The following is a 24,794-nucleotide window of genomic DNA, read 5'->3' on the forward strand; positions in this document are numbered from 1 at the left end:
AAAAGGACTGCCACGGAGAAGAAATGAAAGAACGTGTAACTTCTAATTACCTTTTTCTAAATTGTAATTTATAGATGCACCATCTCAGTAAAATGACTGCTCCCCTTGGATCCTAGCATTAGAGGTAAAAACTGGGGAAAAATTTCTAGAAGACACAAGACTAGGCCACACTGTGGGAAGAATTTGAACCGAATGAGTTCCAGCTTCCATAAAATACTTAAAACGAAGAGCTAGAACTTTCCCTGGCCTACCAGCAATGTAGGGTAGTTCTTAATCTGGGTTCCAGAGATGGGCTTCAGCGAGTCTATGAATCCCTTGAAACTGCATACACAATTCTTATTTATAGAATGAGAAATTTTCTGGGACGAATCTATAGCTTTCATCAGATTCATAAAAGGATCCAAGAACTAACAAAAATTAAGAGCTTGCTCCTCTTCCTGAGAAACAAAAATAAGACAGCCACTGATGATCCTTAGCTATTTAATGCACAGTAAAAATGTGGACAGCTTTCACAATCTTAAAAACAAAAGATATTCAAAAGATGAACAAATAAACGCATCAACACATTTGGCTAAGTTTGTATTTTTACTGGTAGCAAATATTTTTACTGGAAGCAAATAGCATCAAATCAAGTACCTTTGGGAAGGTCTGAAACAATGTTTATTCCTTCCTGCCTAAACATAAAAGGGGATTTTCTGATCTACCATGCTACAAATTTCTACAAGGATGCATCTCTATGGAAATGCAGCCCAAGCCTTTTGTAAAGAACTCCACAGCATAGACTAACATTATTTTTCAAATCTCAACTTTTTTTATTTTTTTTTAAGTAAGCAGTGGTATGAGTCTTTTTAAATGTTTCTTTTTGGAATGGCTTATAGAAAATGGCACCCTGGGACCTTTAGCGCTATGTCCCCCAAATTTTCTTTCAAGAATCTGATCCATGAAGTTTCTTAAAAAAAGGATAATGTACCTGACCTAAATCAGGTTTTGATTTAGGTCAAAACAATCTGAAAAATAGATGTGTCCCAGCAGAAAGTCTCAAGATTTTTCAAGTTCCTCAAAAATGCCATTATATGCCACTCTACTAGAAGTCAAGAAGGATGGCTATCCAAAGTATCACTCGTTGATATCTCCGGATGGTCTGAGGTATAGCCTATAGTCACTGGTTGCCACGCATCATTTCTTGTAGATAAACGGTATTCATGTGATAGGCTGCCATCCAACTTGGGTGCCTCTGAGCATTCCAATATGACTGAGAAGCAGCAGCATAGTACTGCTGCCAGGCCCTGTAGTAAGCTCTCCAGTACTCCTCATAATCCTGATAGGTATCATAAGAACTCGGATGCGTTCCTGTATGGCAGTCATACCAACCATCTTCCCGAGGTTCTGTCTGCAATCGATAGGAAGACCGCCTAGGAAGGCTTCTTCGGCTCTGCTTAGCTCTCTGGTTGACTCCCTCTTTATGCCTTGCCTTTATTTGGATTTCAGGTGATTCTTGATACTCTACTAGATTAGGGGTCTCATTTCCATTCAGAGGTTGATCCAAAGAGATATGGCCATCCCCAGGAGTAGATTCCGAGTCTTTCAGCTGAGTATCAGAAGAGCCTTCCAAGTATGATTTATTTCCTTTGCTCTGGGAAGAAGTCCTTGAGCTGTAAGAATCACTGTCACTCTCAGAGTCTCCAGACTGACTACTACTTGCCAATACCTGCACTCTCTCTTCAGTAATTCTGTTTCTCACAAAACCATTCTGAGGATTCACAGTCTGATCCCCAGGACCTGTGTAGTGCCTGATGATTTCCACAGGTTTCTCCAACCCCTCTTTAATGAAGTGTTCATAATCCTCTACCAATTCTGCAAAAGGCAAAGTGCACGGCAGATGGCTTTTAAAGGAAGACAGACAAGGAATCTGGGGGAGTGACACAGGTATAGCTTCTTTGACCTGGTGCTGACGGTCAGTAGAGTTTCCAGCAGGGGTCTGACCAGAATTCTGCATTTGTTCTTCCAATTGTATGGCACAGCCCAGTTCTTTTGGTGACACTGCTTTTTCTATGATTCCACAATCTGAGTGACTTTTCACAGGAAGCTTTTGTTTGTTATTATTTTTTGATGTGACTGATAATGCACATACAGAAGTATTTCTAGACGAAGCCACGTGGTTACCATGAGCTTTCTGAGTGTGAAAGGTTCTCTCTAGTTTTTGAATTTGCTGTTTTAGAGGCTGGGCAGGTACACTTGCTAAGCCGTATGTATGCACAGCAGCTTTAACTTCCACATCCCAATCCAAACATTCTTCCATCAGACCAGGAGGAATGGGATCTACATAAAAAGAATAAAAAATATTAACATTCTCAAACTGCTCTAGACTAGCATTTTCTGAATGATTTCATAAAGCTTTCCATGGTCAAATAATGTTAAGAAACAAAATATACTAATAATATATAAAAAGCTAAAGAAATATATTATTTTAAAAGACCCAATCTTTGCACTAAAGTAGTTTGCCCAAAAATATACAAGACCCATCCCATACTCAGAAGCACTCTCTTGCCTCCCCACACACGTGAAAGAGCTTACTCTAGGAGTGCGGTACCAGTCTGCAGCAATCCTCCCGTCTTTTCTCCCTGTCCCCAACTCCTCCCCTGTATCTCATTACTGCTGACAGCACAAGATCTTAGAAAATGGACTGTGCTCCCCAAAGCTCATCAATTGGGAAATATTACAACTGCAACTCTGTACCCAAGTAAGTCTGCCACCCTATACTCCAACAAGGAGAAATCACTGCCCTCAACAGGGGAGAAAACGCCCTCTACAAGGAAAAAAGCTAGATGACTGTGAAAAAATCTGTGGTACCAATGGCACTTGTAAGTTTTTAAAAATTTGCTAGCTCCAACTCTCTGAATTTCCTATTCCATACAGGTGTGACAATTTGCTTCCACCTCACACTCAGATCTTTCCAAAGTGTGATCAATTTTCATCTTAGGCAGACAAAATATACAGAGGCCCTGCTCTACAAAGACTCTGCCTATCTGCTATTGCTCCAGGTATCTGTACCCACTACCTAATCCCTCGGATCTGGATTCTTCAGTTGGGGCTCTTGATCCTTTGCTCAACACACCGTCTGACTAAAACTCTGATTCCTACTAAGGTGATATCCCTTGCTTGCCTAGGCCTAGATACTGGCCAATTTCCCTCCCAGTCCTGCCCCAGGCAACTCATCTGCACAGTCTGTTGTCACACAAGTTCCTAGCCCAATACAGATCTAACACCATGATTATAAACCAATGTTACTGCAATAAACAAAAAACAAAAAACAAAAAAAAAAAAAAAAAAAAAAAAAAAAAAAAAAAAAAAATAACACCATGAATACCATCTTCTCATGATTTCAGGGCTTTGTTTACGTCACATAAAGATCCAAATATGTCATTTTCCCGTATCCAAAGGCAAATTTTATCACTAGATGCTATGATACTGAATCCTACAAGAAGTCTTAACCCTTTTCTACCAAATTTCAATTTATTTTTTCCACATTATGATCATCTGAGAGATCACCAATAGACTTACACATAGAATTAACACAATACAGAGTCTTAGAACTGAAAGAGAACCTCAAGACCATCTACTCTAAAAACAAATCTTTTATAAATCAGGACATAAGCTTAGAGCAATTAAAGAAATCTGTAAAAAGATCATAAAATGAATTATTACAAAGCCAGAACTACTAGAATCCACAGGACTCCCAAACTTGTGCTTAATCTAGCTTTGTAAAAATCACTGAAGGAATTAAATATAAACTGGTAAAATATTCATTGTTATATTTATTCAATAACTCCATATACCATACACTAGGTCATATATACATTATATAAGTATACATTTATGTGTGTGTGTGTGTGTGTATATATATACACACAAACACACACACATTAACATGCATATATTAACATATATAGCGAATAAACCATATTTCCACACAGGAGTTTTTTAGGGCTTTTTGTTTTCAAGAGACCATTAATAGTTTCAAACATGCATTGTTTCTAAGATAGCAGTTTATTTTTTTTTTATTTATTTTTGTGTGTGTGTGAGGAAGATCAGCCCTGAGCTAACATCCATGCTAATCCTCCTCTTTTTGCTGAGGAAGACCGGCTCTGAGCTAACATCTATTGCCAGTCCTCCTCCTTTTTCTCCCCAAAGCCCCAGTAGATAGTTGTATGTCAGAGCTGCACATCCTTCTAGCTGCTGTATGTGGGACGCTGCCTCAGCATGGCTGGAGAAGCAGTGTGTCAGTGCGCGCCCAGGATCCGAACCCGGTTTGGCAGGGCCGCCACTAGCGGAGCGCGCACACTTAACCCCTAAGCCACGGGGCCGGCCCTAAGATAGCAATTTAAAAAAGCAGCTTGACAAATGATTCGCTAAAATCAAAAGAAAAACACTTCAAAATGTTCAAAATAGTGTTCAAATTAATGATACTGTTCCTTCCCCATGGTGACAAAGGAGAATATGGCAAGAATTACCTTCACAGCAACATAAGAGGTAAAATATCCCCCTTCATATATAGAATAAAATCAAATTGCAAGACTACAAACTAAAAAATGGAGCTAATATGGTAGCAAAATATTTTTCATTTTTCATATGCCAGTAGTTAGCTTGCAATCCTCTCTCTGCTACTTATTAGCTCTAAGGCCTTAGGCAAATTACTTAACCTCTTTATGCCTCAATAGCCTCATCTACAAAAAGTAGATAACAACAGCACATACCTCACAGGATTATGGTGAGAATTAAATGAGTTAACATACATAAAATCCTTGGAACAGTACCTCACACATCATAAGTACTCTATGTTAGCTAATATTTTTATTAGGCCTATCATCAATACCATTATTATTCTGACAGCAAAATGAAACAGACAAAATATACCTGGTAAAGGCAGAAGGTTAATATTACATTTCTGGGCAATTTTCATCATCATATTTTCTTCTTCTCCCCGGCAACAGTAGGTCACTGTCAGTCCCAAAGTACCTACAGCACGGAGGGAATGTTAAGTAGTAAATCATTTTCACATAAATGACACTCCTGTCACATTACAGATTCTTCTCCTTAAATAAAGCACCCAAATTCTTCTTTTTTTTTTTTTTTTACCAAAACGGCCAGCTCTGCCAATCCGATGCATATATGTCTCCCAATCCAATGGTACATCCAGATTTACAACCAGATTCACCTTCTCAGCATCAATCCCACGGGAAGTCTTGAATTGAAGAAGAGAGCAATTGTTTGTTTGCATTAACTGTAGCATGGGTACCAATGCACGCACTATTATTCTATTATAACCAAGGGCCAAATTAAGAACAGGAAGATACTTAGGAGTGAGGAGGATATTTAGGAGCAAAGGAAAAGGAAATTCATTCTAATAACTAACTTCAAGAATAAAGATAAAAATATAAAAGACATTTTTAAGAAAGCATATTCCCCAGCACTGGAAAGACAATTATGCTCTGGTATTCTTGTCAGATACACTCACGTAAAATAACAGATGAAATCTGTACATCTGATAATAGAACATATGTCAAGATGGATTAGTCACCCAAACTGAATAGGAAATTTACCAAATCTGTGGAAATGAGGACTCTGCAATGAAACTGCTTCAGTTTAGCCATAGCATCAAGACGCTGATTCTGATTCATGTTGCCTAAAAAGACCCAAAAAGAAAGTCATATAAAAACAAGATAATACACATTTATCAAATCCACAAAAAGCAGAAATCATAACTCCCCCAGTCTTCACACTTTAAAAATATACCAACCAAAGTTAATTCTGTTCTTATATGCAAATCTAGGTTAAGACCTTAAGTCATAATCTTTTAAAATATGGTTAGGCAATCAACTTGAAATTCAAAAATCAATTTTAAATGGTGACTAGTTTATGCCTGCAGATATAACATTAAGTCTGCAAAGTTACATATGAGGTATAACAATTCTTAGGAAAATAAAATTAGTTTGATCAGCTGTTTATAAATTTGGTGTTGAAGTGTGATCTATAGTCAAAATATTGGTCCATTAGAAAATAGTCTCCCCAGTATCTCATTATATACCATGACTGAACAAGCTTAGGCTAACAGGTTAAAAACCAAGCTGAGATATCAGTCAAAACTCTAAAAAGGATCTCACTGATCAAAAATTCCTTTAAATCTTTCATTCCTATTAGGCCAACAGTAATAATTTAGCTTTGTGTCAAAAATGAATCACTTTTGCCTCTCACAAGACCATAAAGCAGTCAATTCAGTTAGCAATTCTTAGCATTTTAACAATGATTATGTAAAGAAGCAAAATATTTTTCTCTTAAGATGACAAAGACAAATTTTGTTTTATAAAATTATTAAGTTCTTTGTGGATTTAACTCTAGTCTTCTAATTTTTTATTATATACCAAGTAATTTCTTAAAAAACAAGGATATTGATTTATTAAATCTCAGTAAAAAACAAACCTGAAATTTCCTTTACTCTGAAGACTCTGCAACCTCACACTCACAAGACAACTCATGAAGTGGTATTTCTTCCTCCTGACTTGGAGAGGCTTCAGTCAGGATATTAAACAAAGATTAAAGTAAGAGATGAACTTACCTGAAATGCATTCTGCAGGAAAGCCTTTAGAAGAAAGGATATCAGCCAAATGTTGTGCTCTATGAAAAATAACATAGAGAGGTACAATTTTACAAAAATTGCCCCATACCTATCCTTTTATTTCACAAGTTTCCCAGATGATCTTTTAAGGTACATTACCTGCTGTGCAAATTAGAAAAGACTAAGGCTTGATTAAACGGAATTCTGCTAAACAGTTCCTGTAAATGTTGAGCTTTTTCCTCAAAAATCTTATGGGCCAAAGGGTATGAATTGACAATTTTGTAATACTGCTTCAAACCTAGAGAGAAGTCAAGAGTCTTCTGTTAAAACAAACATATTTGCTATATCCTAATAGCAAATATGAAAGCAATAGCCAATTAGGCAAAGGAAAGCTCCAGAAAATCATAAACAAACCAGTAATGTAAGCATCCAATATCTGTACACACCTATGAGACTTGGATCACTGGAATTTAGTCTTACAAAAGTGGGATCTCTCATGTACTTTGTCAAAGCATTAGCCAAAAATTCAGGGTAAGTAGCTGATACTGCCAACATCTGTTTACTGGCAGGCAAGGAAGAATAAATCCAACTGCAAAATAGAAGAAAAACAAACCATGAACACTATTCCGACAGTAACCACCACCTGGAAAACCTAAAGATAGATACTTTGGGGCACCATTTTAATAGTTAAGGTAGTTATTTTTCTTACTTTATTTGCTCCTGGAAGCTGCCTTCTTCTAAAAGCTTATCTGCTTCATCAAGAATAAAGAGACGTATACTGCCTGGGTTCAAGTAGTCAAGTTCTATCAGTTGTTTAATTCTGCCTAAATTCCAAAAAAAAAATTGAAATATTTATGATGCGCCAAATCTGTGCAAATCTCAGCCACTGTTGTTACTACTTACTCACAGGTTGTACTGCTGACTTTCCTGACCCAATCCTCATTATGCATTTATACACTAAACCACAGTTTAAAAATCTTAAGTTCTGATCTTGCCTAAATCCATTATTTTTCTCTCATGTTTCATCCCCAATAAGTATGGAAAATAAACACTATCCCTATCAAAAGACTTGAACACTAAGGCAGTGAATGCTAGATTCTGACTCCGAATGATTCATGACTGAATGATTAATAGAGAAGCAAAGAATAATCCCAATCCATGGCTTAGAAGAGCTTCCTTAATGTCATCTCACTCCTTCTCTTCTTAGAAGCCTATCCCATACATGTTCTTAAACATCCTTGGGAATGGAGATTTCATAAATTCTGTTGGTAATCCAGTCACATGTCTATACCTCACTGGTCTAAGGCTCTTCATTTCTAATCCTCAAAATAATTATCATAGTTATCAAAGATTCCCATATTCTTATTGTTATATTAAAAGTGTTCAGTTCCTTAAAAGCCCCAGTCATGAACAGGCATTGATAGCTTACCAGGAGATCCAACAGCAATATGACACTTTTTAAGTCTGGTTTTGTCTTGTGATAATGGAGTCCCGCCAATAAAGACATGACACTCTAAGCCTTCCATTTTTATTCCAATCGCTGTGATAACAGAATGTATCTGTACAGCAATTTCTCTTGTAGGAGCCAAGATCAAAATCTACAAAAAAAGTAAAATATATCTTTAATGAGTCAGTGGAGTAAATACATGTGATTGGCACATTCATTATATGATGAATTATTTAACATTTAAATGATCATTTTAAATGATGAGTTTTTATTGACAAGAGAAACTATTCCATTCATTTATTCATGTATTCATTCAGTAAATATTAAATAAGAACCTATTCTGTGCTAGGCAACATACAAGTTGCTGGGGAGTCAACAGTTAACAGCACCAAGTCTTTGCTCTCCTGGCACTTGCATTCTTGGATGATAAGAAAATATACAATAAACAAACATACATAAATAATGGCAGGTAGTGAAAAGTGCTATGAAGAAAAATCAAACAGGGAAAAGAGAAAGAAGCAACAAAAGAAGGGAAGGAGCCACATTAAATGGGGTGATCAAGGAAGGGCTCTCTGAGGAGGTCACTTTTGAGCAGAGAATTAAATGTACACCACAGAGTAGAGCTAGCTATGTGATAACTAGGGGGGTGTTTTCAGGAAGAGGAAACAGCAAATGCGAAGGCCTTAAGATGGTATTGTTCTTGGTGTGCTGGAGGACCAGCAAGGAGGCGCATGTGGCTGGAGAGAATTCCAGGAAAGGTAAGATCAGAGATCTAGCTCCAGGGGCTTGGTCATGAAAGGCCTTGGAAGTCACAGTGAGAACTCAGCAATATCACTACCAGAGGAGAAGGTGAAACTACACATTCTCAACTATGAAAAGAAAAAACCTGCTTAAGAAAAAGACTAGGAGAAAATATGCCAAAACTATTGATTAGCAGTTTCTCTCTGGGTAGGTGGGATTATATTTTGTTTTCTGATACTTATTGATACTTATTCTGATATTTATTTTTGTATCTTTTGCCAATTTTCAAAAAATGAATATGTATTACTTTAATAACACAAAAATCTTAAATTAAAAAATACAAATTTTATTTATGGAACTTATTCAGGGTTTTGGCATTTGACCCGCTGCCAAAATGGCAGAAGCCAAAATCTCAAAAACATCTCAATTCACAAGTGGAATAGCCCAGGTCCTTGGGAAGTAGAAGGATTTTCTATGTGCAACATCAGCCAGCATTTGGTAGATATATAACACAGGACTGAAAAAGCCTCATAGGGGCTGGCCCAGTGGTGCAGTGGTTAAGTTCACATGCTCCACTTTGTTGGCCTGGGGTTCACAGGTTCAGATCCCTGGCAAGGACCTACACCACTCATCAAGCCATGCTGTGGTGGCATCCCACATACAAAATAGAGGAAGATGGGCACAGATATTAGCCCAGGCCACTCTTTCTCAAGCAAAAAGGGGAAGATTGGCGATAGGTGTTAGCTCAGGGCCAATCTTCCTCACACACACACACAAAAAAAAGCCTTATAGATGATTAATATGGGTATTCAGGTTAAAAAACACTGTTGGAAGAATCATCATCAGATATACACGACTGAGAACTTGAAATACAGTCTGTCGCAACTCCTAAAAACACAAAGTAAGACTATGAAGATCATATCTGATTCATATGTATCCCCAATACAATATTCTTTGTATCCTGAATGCCTGGCATACTGTTTATACATAATATGGACTCAACAAACCTTTGTTGAAGAAATGACCCCCAAACCCAAACCTCCTCTTAATTTAGGTAAGGCCATCTTAGACCTACTCCAAGAGAACCTAGAAGATGAGAGAGCACTATGATACATTCACGGAGCTGTAAGAACCACCTGTGGGGACCAGCAATAGGCAGAGCACCACATTACCATGAATCAAGCCAAATGCCAAGTCCCACCACAATCTGGTCAGCAAGTAAAAGAATAAAGAATCCCTATCCCTATTCTCAAGTAACGACAAAATGGACACACACGGCAGACGCTGTATTTAACACATGGTAATAATAGAAAATTCCAAACTTCTAACAATAATAAGGTATCCTTGGTTACCATCCACACCACCACCACTCCACGGCCTTGAAGTCTACTTACTTTCATACTTTTCATGTGGTTTAATTCAATCATTCATCAAATTCACTTCTATCTCTGAGGAGCCACTGGTATACCAGTGGTAAAAATCCACATCCCACACCCTCTTCTGGGTCCTCTGAACTAAACTCACCTGGGTACTTAAGTTTTCGAGAATAAGAGAGTCCAAAGCAATGGTGGAGAACACACAGGTTTTCCCAGTGCCAGACTTAGCTTGAACAATTAAATCTGCGAAGAAAGAACAATTATTACTAGGCAGTACTGGCTGAAGACGCTTAGGTACCGACACGAAATCACAGAGCTGGAAGGGTCTCCAGGGATCACCTACTTGGCCCCTACGCCTTTAGTTAACTCTCAAAAACGCATGAGGCCATATCCAGAAAGATGCCTCGTCCCTGACTCTCCACCTGATCTTCTCAAACTCAGAACCACTCGTCAGTGCTGGAAAGGGCCCTATCTAACTTCAACGTCAATACTGCGCCCCTGTTTCACAAAAAAGGAAACTGAGCCGCTCTGCCCCAGGCCCAGCCCTGCACTGGCGGCCGCGAGGGGCTCCTCCCGGCCGGGCCCCGCCTCCCCTCGGCCCCCTTCCTCGGGCCCTCCCGCCCTCACCGAGCCCGCAGCGCCCCAGCGGGATGGCCTTGAGCTGCACGGGGGAGGGCCGCTCGAAGCCGGCCGCCCGCAGTCCCTCCAGCACCGGCCGCGACAGCAGCAGCGACTCGAAGTCCGCGGGCTCCGCCAGCAGCACGTCCCCCGTGCGGGTCCGCGGGCCGCCGACGTCGTGAGCCGTCCGCAGGCTCCGCACCAGCCCGGGGCTTGGCTCCGGGGCGGAGACTTGTGCCGCCGCCCGCTCCGCCGGCATAGCGGCCTCCACGGTCCCTAAGGCAGCTGGGGCTTCAAACGCCGCCGCCATGGTAGCCGCGCCGCCAGATCTCGCGGTACTGGAGGCGATGTAGGGAACCTGAAAGCGAGAAGAAGAAAAACTTTATTGGCAGTCTTCCCGCGAACACACGGACACGCCTGGCCTCGAAGAGGGTGACGGAAGTCGGAGGCTTAGAAAGACTCGGAAACAGCGATAACAACAAAGAATGTGGCCGGAGGAAGGCGAGGAGAGGGAGGAGAGGAAAGCTGAGGCTACCTGTGTGCGGCCTGCAGAGGGCGCCGCGCGCTCACGGTGGGGGCGCCGCCCCGCCTCCCGGCCCCCTCGGGCGGGTCCGTGCCGCCCCGCGCCCCCGTCGCCACCCTCGGAAGGCCGTCTTTGTGATGCGCTCGGTGCGTCACGCTCCCTGCTTCCGCGCCCCCGCCCCGCGGTCGCCTCCTTCCGAACTTTCCCGTTCCCCGGCCTGACCCGCAGCCTCTTCTGCGCTCGCAGACGGCGCCCCGCGTACAGCGAGACTTACGGTTTACCCGCTGTCTGGTGTATGTCTGCCTGCAGTCCCGCTTTATTCACCTCTGTGGCCCCGGCCCCTGGCACAGTACCTGGCACAGCGTGACCGCTAATAAAAGTAAATTGAATTGGAACCGGGAACTGGACTGACAACTCCCGAATTCGTGTCTCCACTTCAAACCTCGGTCTAAACTAGACTTGTACCTCCGTCTGCCTTCTCAATGTCTCCACTTAGGTGTTTAATAGACATCTCAAATGTAACGTAGCTTCTGTGTGTTGCCCCGCCACCATCTCATGGGTGACAACTAACAGTCTTTACCACTTCCCCTTTAGGTCTCTGCTCAAATATCACTTTTTCAAATTGGTCTTTCCTGAACACGCTATCTAAGATAGCTCCCCCATCCTGTCGGCTCCTCCGTCTTTCCCACCACTGTCTATTCCCTCGTTCTGCCTTATTTTACTTCAAGGTACTTATCACTACCTGGAATTATATGTGTGTGTTATTTGTCTCCCCCACTCTATGAGGACGGGGACGTACTCTATTTTGTTTTCTGCCGAATCCCTAATGGGAAAAACAGAATCTGACACATAGTAAGTGCTCAACATTTATTGAATAGATGAGCTCGTATAACAGTCTTAGTCGTAATTCCAAATTTAAGTATTTCTGGAACCTAATCTTATTCACAATTCCAAGCCTAAAGATACTCTGCATCCAACCCCAAGTTTCACCTTTGTCCTTTTATCATAATTCTGGTGGTTCTCTCTCACCCCCTTCACACACACACACATGCACGCACGCACGCACGCACACACAGAGTGATGATCCTGATTCGAAATGATGTAGGAGGGGCTTTGGCATGGTAATCCCATTGGACAGGCGTCCTGAAGATGCATTTTACTTAGAAATTTACAAAACATTGAGAAAATGTCAACTGTCCATATGAAAGAAGGGGGACTGTTGGGAATGGGCACTAAAGATTCCAGGCTTCCTCTTAGTGCCCCACCTCTTTCATCCACTTAATCCCCAAATCCCAAATCTGGGAATTATTCTTGACTCCACCTTCTACTATCCCTCTCTCCTTTCTAACGATTACCTGGAGGGCAGGTAAATTTGCCTCCAAATATTTCATCCATTCCTTTTCTCCAGTCTCCATAGCATCTATCCTATTTTAGGCCCCTTCATTATCCTAACTATTGCAACAACCTCCCGAATGGTCCTCTTGCCCAGAATTCCTTCTCTCTCCTAGCCACCCACCCTATAAGTGCTGCAGCAATCTTTCTTAAGTGCATATCTTAGGTTGTTTGGGTCCAGTTTCAGATTCAGCTGCTTTTGACAACCTTTTTTATTTCCCACCCCAGGTTCCTACTTCACACTATAAATAATTCCAATCTAGCTCTTACAATATTGTGTTTACTTGTTTACGTGTCTGTCCGTCACACTAAATGAACTATGAGCTTCTCAAGAACGGGAATTTTGTCACCCTAGGATCTCCAGGCCCTTGGTAGACCTAACAAACATTGAATGGCTGACACTTTCTTGCTCAAAAATCTCTGCTGGATCTCCATGTGCACAGCAGCAGTCCTGTAGAACTCACACCAATCCCTGACAAAGAACCTGGCTCTCATCCCAAAAGAAACAAAAAGACTATTTTTCCAGAAAAGAATAACTATAGTTTTATAGACATTCTGTTATTGTGTTTGCTGTTTATGATGTTTTATGGACGCAAATATTGCAGTAATGTTACTAGGAATAAATTGTATTGCTATAGCTAAAAACACAAATCAATAAAATTTTTTCCTCAATAGTTAAAAAGTGTAATAATTTTGTTGACCATAATTTTTAGGGCTGTAAAGATAAAACACAAAGGTAAAAGACCATTTAATAACTAGGTAAGGTGTGAGAGTAACATACACAGAAACCAGGTGGTCTGCTGTCTGCCTCCTGGCCTCCCCCAGGAAAAAATCACAATGGGACCCAAGCCCCTTCTTGTGCTGTTCTGTCTACCTGGAAAGCCTTTCCTCATCTTATGTACCTGGGAGCTTGAGGACAGCAAGATTCTTGTGAACTGAAGAAGTGGGAGTAAGACTTAGACTCAGAATGGATGTTGAGGTTCAAATGGTCCCATGCTATCATTTTGCAGTGGAGGTCTCTGCACCCAGAGGAAAGGAAAACAATGTAAATGAAAGCATGGATGTAAGATGGCCCACCCTGGGTGTGAGGATCTGGGGGAGGATGTGGAAAGAAGAGAAAGAGCTAAGGTTTTTATAGCCACTTTTTCTCATTTGGCCCTCAAAGCAACAAAGGGTAGGCAACATTATTATTTGCATTCAGCCTGCAGACATCTCTTTATTCATTCTTTCAACAGAAATCTTCTGAACATCTAATATGAACCAGCCAAATGCTCGAGATACAAAAATGGGACAAAATAAACAGAGTCCTTGCCCTCAAGGAGAAAGACACACATAAACAGGTGGCACTGATAAAAGAGGAAATAGGCAAGTAGCACAAAGTGGTGTAAAATCATATGCAGTACTGACATTTTTCAGGGCCTTAGTTGCTCAAAGTGTAGCTGTCACGCGGGAGAGAGTGTGAACTTCTGAGAAATTGAGGAAAACAGCTTTTGGCTTTCAGAGAGCAATAGCTTTCTTCTCTATGCTCTTCTCATCCCCACCCAAAATCAAAGTGGTTTAAAACATGCATAGAAAAGCATGAGAAAGACTCGATGCACAGATCATTCCTTACCTAATCCCTGGAGCCCAGCACTTCGGCCAAGACAGCAGCACCAGGAGAGGAACCTGAGGTCCCATGAAGCACTGGGGGCTGATTTTCTGAGCTGACTTGAAGCATAGATAAGGAGTTCATCAGGCAGTGGGGGTGGAGGGAGAGCTCACCAGGCAGACAAGTTAGGAAGATATTCTGGGCAAAAGGAACAGTTTGTGCAAAGGCGTGGAAGCATGAGAAACCACAGTAGTATAGGGAAGGTACGGGCTTTAGTGTGAACGGAGGCAAGTATGGCAGCAATTACCAGGAAAGCGGCTGCAGGGATATATTGGTCCCACATCGTGGAGGACCTTGTCTGTTACCATAAGGAATATAAAATGAAGGTGTCGTGCTCTCCCAAAGCGGGGTAGTGTTAAGTAGCAATAAAGAGAAATTCAGTTGGAAATGTAGATTGGGGCTTGACTGATGGCAAAGGAGAGGAGTTTGGATTTTAACTTGCAAACCATGGAGGATCTTCTAAATTTGGGATCTAATTGGTGGCAGGTAACAGCAAGGCCCGCCTTACACACTGTTTCTTGCACCTAATAGCTCCTGGCTCTTTTAAGTGTTGACACACTGCTTTCCAAGAGCCAGTGCTTACCGTGTACTACTTATCCAGTGAACAGGGACTGAGCACGTGCTTCCTAGTTCTCTTTCCCACCTGTATTCTTCAGTTCATCTGCTCAGTTGAGCAGCTGCTCAGTGACGAGCACCACCAATAAACTTAAGTTATATTAAGTTTATCAAGTAATAATATCTGGCCTTTTGGACGGAATTTACTGTTTCATGACCTGCTCAATCCCATGTGGCTACCTCCCAACGTGGAGAATAACTGTTTTTACATGTGCCCCATGGCCTATAGGGAGACCATATCTTTGGTACCTTTTCAGACAGGAATTGGGAGAAGGGGCAATGCAGCAAGGTCCAGTCCCCTGCACTCTGCGCTGCCACCTCCCACCAAGAGGATTTGTCTGGCTGGCTTTCGGTAAAGAACCCCAGGCCATCCTCCTTCTCTACAGACAAGATTCCCCTCTGCCCAAGGCCCATGTTGATTAATTGCCCCCATTTAATACCACAGCCTCAGTCTTTAGGGAAGAAGGCGTCACGTTTGCTCTTCTCCCAATTCATTCTTGTCCAGGCAGCATAATAAATAACCTGCCCCTGTTGGCAGGGAGTTTATTAGAGACTGATGGGACATTTAACAATAAGTGGGGGCCTGTGATTTATTAGGTAGGGAGGTTCATGGCATCTCCGAAGACTGGGATGTGGAATTTAATTGGTAAAGCGGCTGTCAGCAGCAATGAGATGCACTCAATAGAATACGCATTTGCGGGATTCTCTTTGGAGCTGTCAGGAAGGTTTCTGCTAATCATATTCGGCTCCTGCACATGATGGTCTCTGTTGGATATCTGGGTAAGAGACAAACGGCAGGGAGGGGTGCACCTGTCAGTTGCCCAGCCCGATGGAAGAATGTGACACAAATGAGCAAAAGGAAAAAGGATTCCCATCACCCTAAGTGAGGGTTCCCTTCAAGAGGCCTTTGTCTCTCTTCTGCGAGCTGCTCAGAGCAAGAGATGCTGAGACCCGTTTCCTGGAAAAGGAGGGAAATGAAAGAGTTAAACAGCAAGACGAAAGATTTGTTCTGGAATTCTAAACTCCCTAAACCCTCCAGTCTCTGCACCAGAGACACCCTGCCTTGCTCTCCAGCCACTGACACTCGTATATACAACACACACACCCAGCAGCACAGTTTCCCTCCTTCCCCCCAACACACCACAGACACCCCACATGCACAAAGCCCCCCTTGAACCCCTGGTTCAGGGGGCTGCTCCTCCTGTCACTGCTGCTTTCATGCCAAGAACAGAGCCGCAGAAACTCAGATGCATGGAGTCTCACATATTTTTTGCTGTCCCCTAGCTCCGGAGACCTCAGAATCCAGGCTAAGAACCTGGAAATAAATGCCTGTGGCCTGGAGTGTGCAGAGCATACAGCTACCTTACTCCCTCAGCCCACCCTCCACTCAGTTTCTTGACAATAAGGGAAATTGGTTCTATCTCCGAGAGCCATTGATGATGGCACAGATGATGGCACCGCTCTGTCCTCAGGTGGCCTTGAGCCTTTCCAGGGCCACTTTGCTCACATTTTCTATTCCCCCCTCTATTCCAGCCCTCAGGCTATTGCTCTGCCTTAAACAAGGCCATGTAAGATACAGAGAGGGGCTTTCTCAGGCCAGAGCTTGTTTCCCTCCTTTGATCCTCCCGCGTCTATTCTTAGGTCCCAGGAGATTGGTCTGCCTCCTCCTTCCCTCCAGGGAGAGAAAGAAAAGGGGAGGCAATAGCCAGGGAAGAAGAAGTAATTGTCACTGTCTAATCTGAGCCTCGGTGGTGACACTGAGGGACCTCGGCGCAGAATGGATACAGCAACTGGTTTGATTAAATCAAACCTCTCCTGCAACCTTGTTAAATTAAACTGACAGGCTGGAAGCAGATGAGGGAGGGCAGGGGGATTGTCGCTTTGGGTGGGGGCAGGGGAAGGTTGGTAAGAAGATCAGATGGTAGCAGAGCGGCAGCCTGCCCTTTCTCTTATTTGCTGACTATAGTTAGGAGAGGAGATTTATGGACATGAGATGCTTAAGTACCTGTCTGAGCATAGGCTGTGAAACCCACACAGAGGCAGACTGCTGCCTCCCTGTAGGCTCTGCAAATTCCCGTGGCAGTCAGGCCTCACATTTGGAACAGTGCTCTCGACATTTCAAAGGGCCTTTAAGCAATTTACCGTCACAACAGGCAGGTAGCAGAGGGATTATTTGCCCCACATTATAGTTAGAGAGACTGAGGCATCGAGAGATTACAGGGCCAACTAGAGTCAGACAGAGGGGCAGCAGAGCCAGTCCAAGACCCTACGTCTCCTGCCTGCCAGTCCTGGCCCACATTACCTCCAACACTATGCCATACGGCAGAATTTCCCAGGATGTATTCCCTGGAACACCATCTCTTCTCCCACCAGAGAACTGTAATCCACACAGCTTGCTTTGTGGGCCATCAGGAAAATGCCAGTTCCTACTGGCTTAGTGCAGCCCACCTGCAAAGCACACTGCTGGCTTACAAAGGTCATGAGGCCATTCTAACAAATTCATATCACTCTCCCACATGCCCAAGCTCTTCCAAGTCATTTCCACTCTACCTAATCACTATTCAGGAGGGAGGAGAGATATTGTTAGCAACACCAGCAAATAGCAATAGTAGAAGGATAACACTGATACCCTGCTGGCTTCCTCACCTGTCACCCAGTTCCTCACCTGCCAAAGCTAATTTTCCACTCACCAGTGGGTGAGAGCTCATTTCAGAGTGTCTGAGCCACACACACACACTCACACACGTACATGGATACACAATGCCATTGTGAAGAGAGTAACGCCTCACCCAGGGTGCCCTTGTTCTCACTTCAGATGCTCTCCAATGATTTGTTTATTGACACCTCCACCCCTTTTCCATCTCTTTTTCGGTAGGGAGGACACTGGGATGGGGATGCTGGTAAAGGTGGTGCATATTGATTACCAGGGCACGGCTGGGAGCCTGTTGGACCTTGCCTCCTCCCAAGGCAGACTCATCACACACCAGTCAGTGATCAGATCCTGGGACAAGGGGACTAAAGGACAGGGGACGGGGGAGAGCAGCAGACTTCTGACCACTGTCACCACGAGGAAGCTGGGTGAGAGAGCTGGCATGATGTGGTAACGTTTGCTTTATGAGGACAAACAACTATATGTTTGTGCCACACCGGCCATGGTTTCACCATGCTCTTTCCCTATGGTTATTGCATGTTTTGATCACCACTCTTGGCCTGCAAAAGACAGCAACCAGCAGACAGACAGCTAGATCGAAGGTACTTAGATAAATATCACCAGCCTCCTAAACTCATCTTTGGTGTTGTCATTGGGCACACCCAAACCCAACCTCTCCAATCTATCTATCTATCTGAAATCATCGAAAGATCTCCTCTAAAGCAAAGAGTTGGATTCCTCTAGAAACTCCTGCCAAAGTGAGGTGGAGAGAAAGGAGGTCTTGAGTGGGGGGCAGGGGAGGGAAGGTCACTGGGTCTGGGTTCGTGTGCTGCTTCTGCCATTGGCAAGCTGGGTGACCTAGGGCAAATCACTTAACATTTCTGTGCTGCACTTTCCTGACTTGTAAAATCAGATGCTTGGGCAGGAAATGCAGACTGTTCGAGTTGTAAAATTTTAGAGATCACAGAGAAGAAATCTGAGACCCAAAGAGTTAAATTACTTGTCAAAGGCCACATGGTGAGGCAGTGGAGTGACTGAGAGGGCGTGGTTTCTGGAGCCAGAGTCAGAGCGTCTGTGTGACCTGAGGGGGTTCTGGCTCCTCGTCTCCCTTCCTCGTCTGCAGAACAGAGGCGATAGCAGCCCCTGCCTCGGTGGGTTTGGGAAGAACAGATGATGCCTGACACAAGGAAAGCCTTCAATAAATGTAAGCTAGCACCACTTTTAGTGACAGGCCGGAGGTTCAGACCCACATATCTTGACTTCTGGTCATTCCATGAGGTCACAATCCCCCAATTATCTATAAAGTCCTTTTCAGCTGCAAAATTCTATGATTCAAAGACAGGAAAATTAAAATGCCAGTTATTTCCAGCACCCTCCGGCAGAGACACAAAAGACCATTTGGGGGATTCATTATTCACTCTCCATTGCCTCAGTCACTTTCTATGGATGATGATTCATGGGAAATAATCACAGCAAAGAAAACCTGTCCAAAGGCAGGGAGGAGGGAGGGCAGCAAAAACCCAACCTCCTTTGCATGTTCGGCTCCTATGCTTCGATACGCATCTCCATTTGTTCAGTGGTGACAGTGTGTCTTGGCCTTGTTGCCTTTCTGCTCTGGGAACTTGAGGCTGTCTCTTGGTCTAGACTGCTGCTGCTGCCGGGAGTCACTGCAGCCCCCAACCCCAAAACCCCAGGGAGAGGGACCTGCCTCTCTGGTCAAGCAGAAGCCCTCACAGAAGAAGCTGTCACCCACAGCACTGGCTCCACTCAGGGGCTCCAGGCTAAGATCTCCACCAGGCCTCGGGGCCGGCATCTGATGGGGGCTAGCACAGTCCTCTGGCCCCTGCAAAGGACCAGAAGCAGCTTAGGAGCCAACCTGTGGAAGCAAATATGCAGTAAGCCAAACCTGAGACGTGATCTCTTTTTCTCCTCACCCCGTGACCTCAGGAGGAGAAGTAGGTAGCCTTCTTTTTCTCTTGCTAGCAAATCCCTGGCAGGCCACCAACCCCTGGTCCTTGCTTACAGCTGCCAGAAGCTGGTGGAGATGGCCAAGTAGTGTGTATAAGATGAGCTTTCATTCTGAGTTGCAGGCCATGATAAGGTTACAGGGAAGCCAGCACTGGGCCTCCAGGGAGTCCAGTGTGGCAGAATGTCCCCAGGAGAGTGCTGGGAGCAAGTCACGTTTCTTCTCGGTGCAGTTCACATCTACCAGGTTAGTTTGCACAAATTCTATAAGTATTTCCCTTAGCTGTGCCCTGACATTCTTTGGGGGTTCTTTGCAGTTGAAAAATATTTGCTTTCCCAGCAAATGTTTGCAAAATGGAAATATTTGCTTCCCAAGGAGCAATGAGACCATTGCTTAGGCACAATAAGCACCAGGCCCATGGCTGCAAATAGTTCCAAATAGGGCTCAGTAGTAGCCCATAGACTAACTGCTCATTATTTGGACTGGCCTAATCTTGCACTTAAAATTCCCTCTGAATTGTGCAGGTGAGATAGCCCACTCGTCATGAAGTTTTCTCAAAATACTATACCGCTTTTTCTTCTTCCAACACCTTCCTGCTAGCCCCCTCCAAAAAATTTTAGCACCTGCATAGCCGATAGCCTGGTCTTGCAGCCCAGTGACTTTGTAAGGAGTTAAGGCTACAAGTGTGGTGTCTAGGTTAGCACTATGCATAAAAGTGAGGGCATTCTGGGCCGGCCCCGTGGCTTAGCGGTTAAATGCGCGCGCTCCACTGCTGGCGGCCTGGGTTCGGATCCCGGGCGCGCACCGACGCACCGCTTCTCCCGCCATGCTGAGGCCGCGTCCCACATACAGCAACTAGAAGGATGTGCAACTATGACGTACAACGATCTACTGGGGCTTTGGGGGGAAAAAAATAAATAAATAAAATCTTTTAAAAAAAAAAAAAAAGTGAGGGCATTCTGCGGATAAGCAACTACCAGGGCTCACCACCTCAATGGCTCTAGTTGTCTCAGTAATCCACCTTAGGGCACATCCCCCCTGCTCTCTGCAGAGTAGGGTAGTAGAAAGAGGTTACCTTGGAAACAGGTAGACCTTATTCCATCACCACACACACCAATCTCTTTGGGCCTCAGTTGCTCTGTATGTAAGTGGGGAGAACAACACTCTATGTTTGAAGACACTGAAAGCTAACGGAGCTTTTTATGACCAGAGTCTTTGAATCCTCTACCCAGTCAAAAGAATTTTCAATTAAAACCCAAACTGAACCTTTCTTTTGGAACCGAGAAGCCTCCCAACATGTAGGCCACTTCGTCCCCCTGCTGTCTTCCCTGGCGTTGGGATTATAAGGGGCAGAGGAGCTCAGTCTTCTGTCTAAGGTGGACAGAAGAAGATGTCGTGAAAGCTAGGGGTTAGATTCTTTCAAGAACAGCTGGGCCTCAGTCCTCCCCCATCATCTCAATGTGTTCACACTCAGACACGCAGTCTTTGTTCAGCACTTCTGGGCCTGCCTGCCAGGCGAGGTCCTCTGCCTGGAGAAAAACAGTACCGCAGTGATATCTGAACACATTCCAATAGCACATATTTATCTCTAGGGTCACCCTTTCCTGTTGATGCTCAGGAGGTGTGAGGGGAGTGGGAGGGGAATTGGGATAATGGCTGTTGGCAGCCACAAGGGGTGGAGGCATGAGGGCACTGGAGACAGGGACCCCGCCCTTGGGAGGGTGATGTTGTGATGAGGTTTCCAGACTGTGTGTGGCCACGTATCTCTTTCCTCACATCACAATGAGCTCCCCAGCTCTTCCATTACCCGTGGAGATGAGATGAACACTGCCTCACTGAGGGGTGCATCTTCCAGAGCTGGCTAGGACTTGGTGGGTGGGGACATCCAGGTGTGGGCCGTAGGGTCTGGAGCCAGGAGAATGGCAGTGTTTCCATTGTTTAGTTTAGGATCTAAGCTTTGTTGGGACACAACTGGTTCTGCCTCTCCCTTTGAGCTCAGTCATTGGTGTCAGGACCTTCAGGCTTTGGCAGTGGGACAGAGGGGGCCACCCTCCCTGACTAGGCTGGGCAAACCCCAAGAGTTTGATACTCTTTGACACCATTTCCAGGAGCTGCACCCTTTCTCTCAGGAAAAGTACCCACCATACACTTACCCCCACCAGCAGGGGGAAGATGCCCAGGTGCCTTCTGAGGGTTCCACCCCAGCTCTGGATGGCTTTGAGAAAGTATGTTCACAACCAATCTCAAGACCTTTGATTTATTCTTTATTTTCAAGTGGGATAGTCTCATCCTCCCTCCAGGATGAGTTTTGGGGGGCAGGAGGGAGGAGGCTGAACCATTTCATTCCTCTTCAGCAAAAATGAATCACGTCCCCCATCCCCCATCCCCAGCCCGGGGAATATTTACCCATGTTTATACAACCATGGCAACAGGCTTTACTAGCTACCACTTAAGCCCTTAAAAAAAGAAAAGGGGAAGGAAGGCAGCCCTTTTTCCTACTGTCTCCTGCGCTGCCCAGTTGACAGAGCTACCTCTTCAGAAACAAGAGGGGAGAGAGCCGCACACAACAGGGTGTAATGTAGGCCTCCTCAGGAGCAAGGGAGAAGAAAGTTGCAATGGCCCCGCATCATGAAAGGACTTCAGAGTTTGACAGCAATTATCCTCCAAAGTCCTGTGAGAACCTCACAGTAGCAGCACCTCTGTCTCATCCGGGCCCTCTCTTTTGAGAACTGCACTGAGATTATGGTCATGGATTTTTTTCTCACCACATCCTTGACCTTAAAAATGGATGGAATGCGACCCGGCTTTGCTAACGATGTATTCTTCATCTCTAAGATGGATTCCTCTTGTCCTGACTACTTCGCAGATCATTGTCAAAACAGAGTTTTATAAGGAGTATAAAAGTGTTAGATTCACAGAGGGTTAAACTATAAGCAGGGGAAACTGAGGTCAGTAAAAAGAAAGCATTTGTCCAAGGCCATACTATGTTGTCAACAGTCTAGAAGACGGTAACCACGCAGTCCTAAATTCTTGCAGAGAGATCAGCCTGCATCTCTTGGAGTTTGAACCATAGCCACCATCCTAACTTGCAAAAGGATTCTAGCCCATGAGCTCTCAGAGATGGAGAAAACCAAGGGCTTAAACTTGACTCTAAAGACTTTCAACCACAGACGCGCAAATGTTTACTCAGTGCCTCCCACAGCCTCTACTGTGCCCGGTGCTGGAGATCCAACAGCGAGCAAGCATGGCCCTCCGGGTTGGGGAAGCCTTTTGTGGCGTTTCTCCCCGAATAAGACTTCCTCCGTGGACTCTAAGTCAATGGTCTGGTCTCGCTTTCTATGCCAGTCCCAGAAGATTCAACTCCAGAATTTGCAGCTGGACCGCAGCTCCATACTTGTGGGTGGCTCCTCCTCTCAAGACTCCTCGGGTCCCATGGAAGGAGGCCCCTTGGGGATCTTGGCTCACAACTGCAAGGAAGCAGGAGACTCGGACCCGGAGAGCAGAAGGAAATGTAATTTCCGGCTCTCTCAGCGGGCGTTGAAAACGCCTGAGCAGATTCTCAGCTCCATCCCGCAGCGGTCGGGTTTTCGGTGCGGCGCAGGATCCTGAGCAGCGACCGCGAAGGGAGCGCGGGCACCTGGGCTTGGTGAGCAGCCGCCGAGACGCAGGCTTCGCACCGGTTCTGACCCACCTGCGTCTCTTCTTTCCTTTCTCTATCCCTCGGCTACCGCTTCCCCAGCTTCGTCCAAAGGGGGTACTCAGGGCTAGGCCAAGACTTAGGCAAGGTCCACTATAGTTGAGGACCTGGGGTTAAGTGGAGGCCATCCGACTGGACTCTGCCAAATCTTCTCTTCTGAAGTTGTTCATTTTTATCCTCCCTCCCTCCCTCTCTCTCACGTTTCAACAGTAAGCAGAAGTGGCGCTCTTTGCGGACACGGATCGGAATCACGGCAGTGCCTGCATTCTCTTTCGCGCCTTATCTCGGGTCTTCTGGTTCTGTCTCACTCAGAGACCCCAAATTCTGCCTGGGGCAAACTTTCCCCGTTAATTACCTTGAAAAAACACGTCGCTAATTGCCCTAATTACTCTCGGGCCCTGCACCACCGCCCCCGGCGGGCCAAGCTGGGTGGCGCGGCGCCTGGGCACGGGGAGGGAGCCGCAGCCCGGGCGCGTGCGGAGGAGGGCGCGGCGCGTCCCGAGCTCGGCGGAGGAGCGCCCCGGCCGCCTGCCGCCCGCCTCGGGTCCATCTGCCGCAACTCCGCGGCGCGGGGCCTGCTGGAGCTCGCACACCTCAGGTGCTCGGGCCGTACCTGTTGATAGAGTCGGAGCATCTTTGAGTCCCCCTCCCTTCCCCAACCTTACAGAGCGCTTCGCAAGAGGCCAGAGCAAGAGTTAGGATAACCGACGCCGGAGTACAGGGCAAGAGAAAGGCCTGCTCCTCCTCTCCCTGCCCACCCTATTGAAAGCAGCCCCCACCCCATTACCCGTTGTATGTTTTCATAAATAATCACTATCTGAAATTACCACGTTTATTTTTTATCTGTTTGTCTCATCCCTTCCCTCCTCCCGCCCCATGTACGTTTTTGAGAGCAGATACCTTGCCTGTCTTATTCAATATTCCCAGCGCTACAACCCTGCGGGGAGTACAGTGAACCTTCCATTGCTTTGTGTTAAATCAGTGAATGGACCGAGCGGCGGCTCCTCCGCTCCATGGGTGAGGAGTGAAGTGGGAGGACCCTACACTAGGTTGTCAGGTAGAGCCACACTTCCATAGTCCACTTTGCGGGGTAACGGGGAGGAGCTGCTGAGCGGCGTCTGGGGTGGACGATGTTCCTTTCCTGATGGGAGTTTGGGAAAGGGCGTTGACACTATGGCACTCAGCCTTTTACTGAGACCGCTTCCTAGTGCCCACTCGTAAGACTGTGCTCTCGCTTTATAACCAAACTTGGGTCACGTGCTTTGTTGGGGGGCGTGGGCACAGTTTGATGTCACGATAACCCCCGCCGCGCCGCCCAAGACCAGGTGTCCCCCGGCCAGCCCCCGGGGGGCGGCCCTCGCCCTGTGCAAACCTCCACCGCGGGTCCACCGCGGCAGCCCAGCCCGCGCCCCCCGTCCGCTCTTCTCATTGGCCGAAGGCATCCCCCCTGAATTCTCATAGGCTTTCCCACTTCTCCCTCCGCCCCCAGCACGGACCGCGCGCCGCGA

At 45.3% G+C, this 24,794-nt stretch overlaps 1 protein-coding gene across 1 annotated transcript; it reads right to left on the reverse strand.

Annotated features, from left to right (window-relative positions):
• Positions 1 to 788: 788 nt before the first annotated feature.
• Positions 789 to 11,172, reverse strand: DDX20 (DEAD-box helicase 20). Its single transcript, XM_004420673.3, has 11 exons — positions 10,805 to 11,172; positions 10,326 to 10,420; positions 8,043 to 8,211; positions 7,323 to 7,437; positions 7,060 to 7,202; positions 6,773 to 6,911; positions 6,614 to 6,672; positions 5,601 to 5,683; positions 5,137 to 5,242; positions 4,915 to 5,016; positions 789 to 2,319 (listed from the first exon to the last, which is right to left on the reverse strand). Exons 1-11 carry the CDS (start codon positions 11,103 to 11,105, stop codon positions 1,160 to 1,162), a joined length of 2,472 nt encoding a protein of 823 aa, XP_004420730.1. The 5' UTR covers positions 11,106 to 11,172; the 3' UTR covers positions 789 to 1,159.
• Between the last annotated feature and the right edge of the window lie 13,622 nt (positions 11,173 to 24,794).

This window comes from Ceratotherium simum, chromosome 2, assembly GCF_057802395.1.
Source record: "Ceratotherium simum simum isolate JZ-2026a chromosome 2, ASM5780239v1, whole genome shotgun sequence".
NCBI lineage: Eukaryota > Metazoa > Chordata > Mammalia > Perissodactyla > Rhinocerotidae > Ceratotherium > Ceratotherium simum.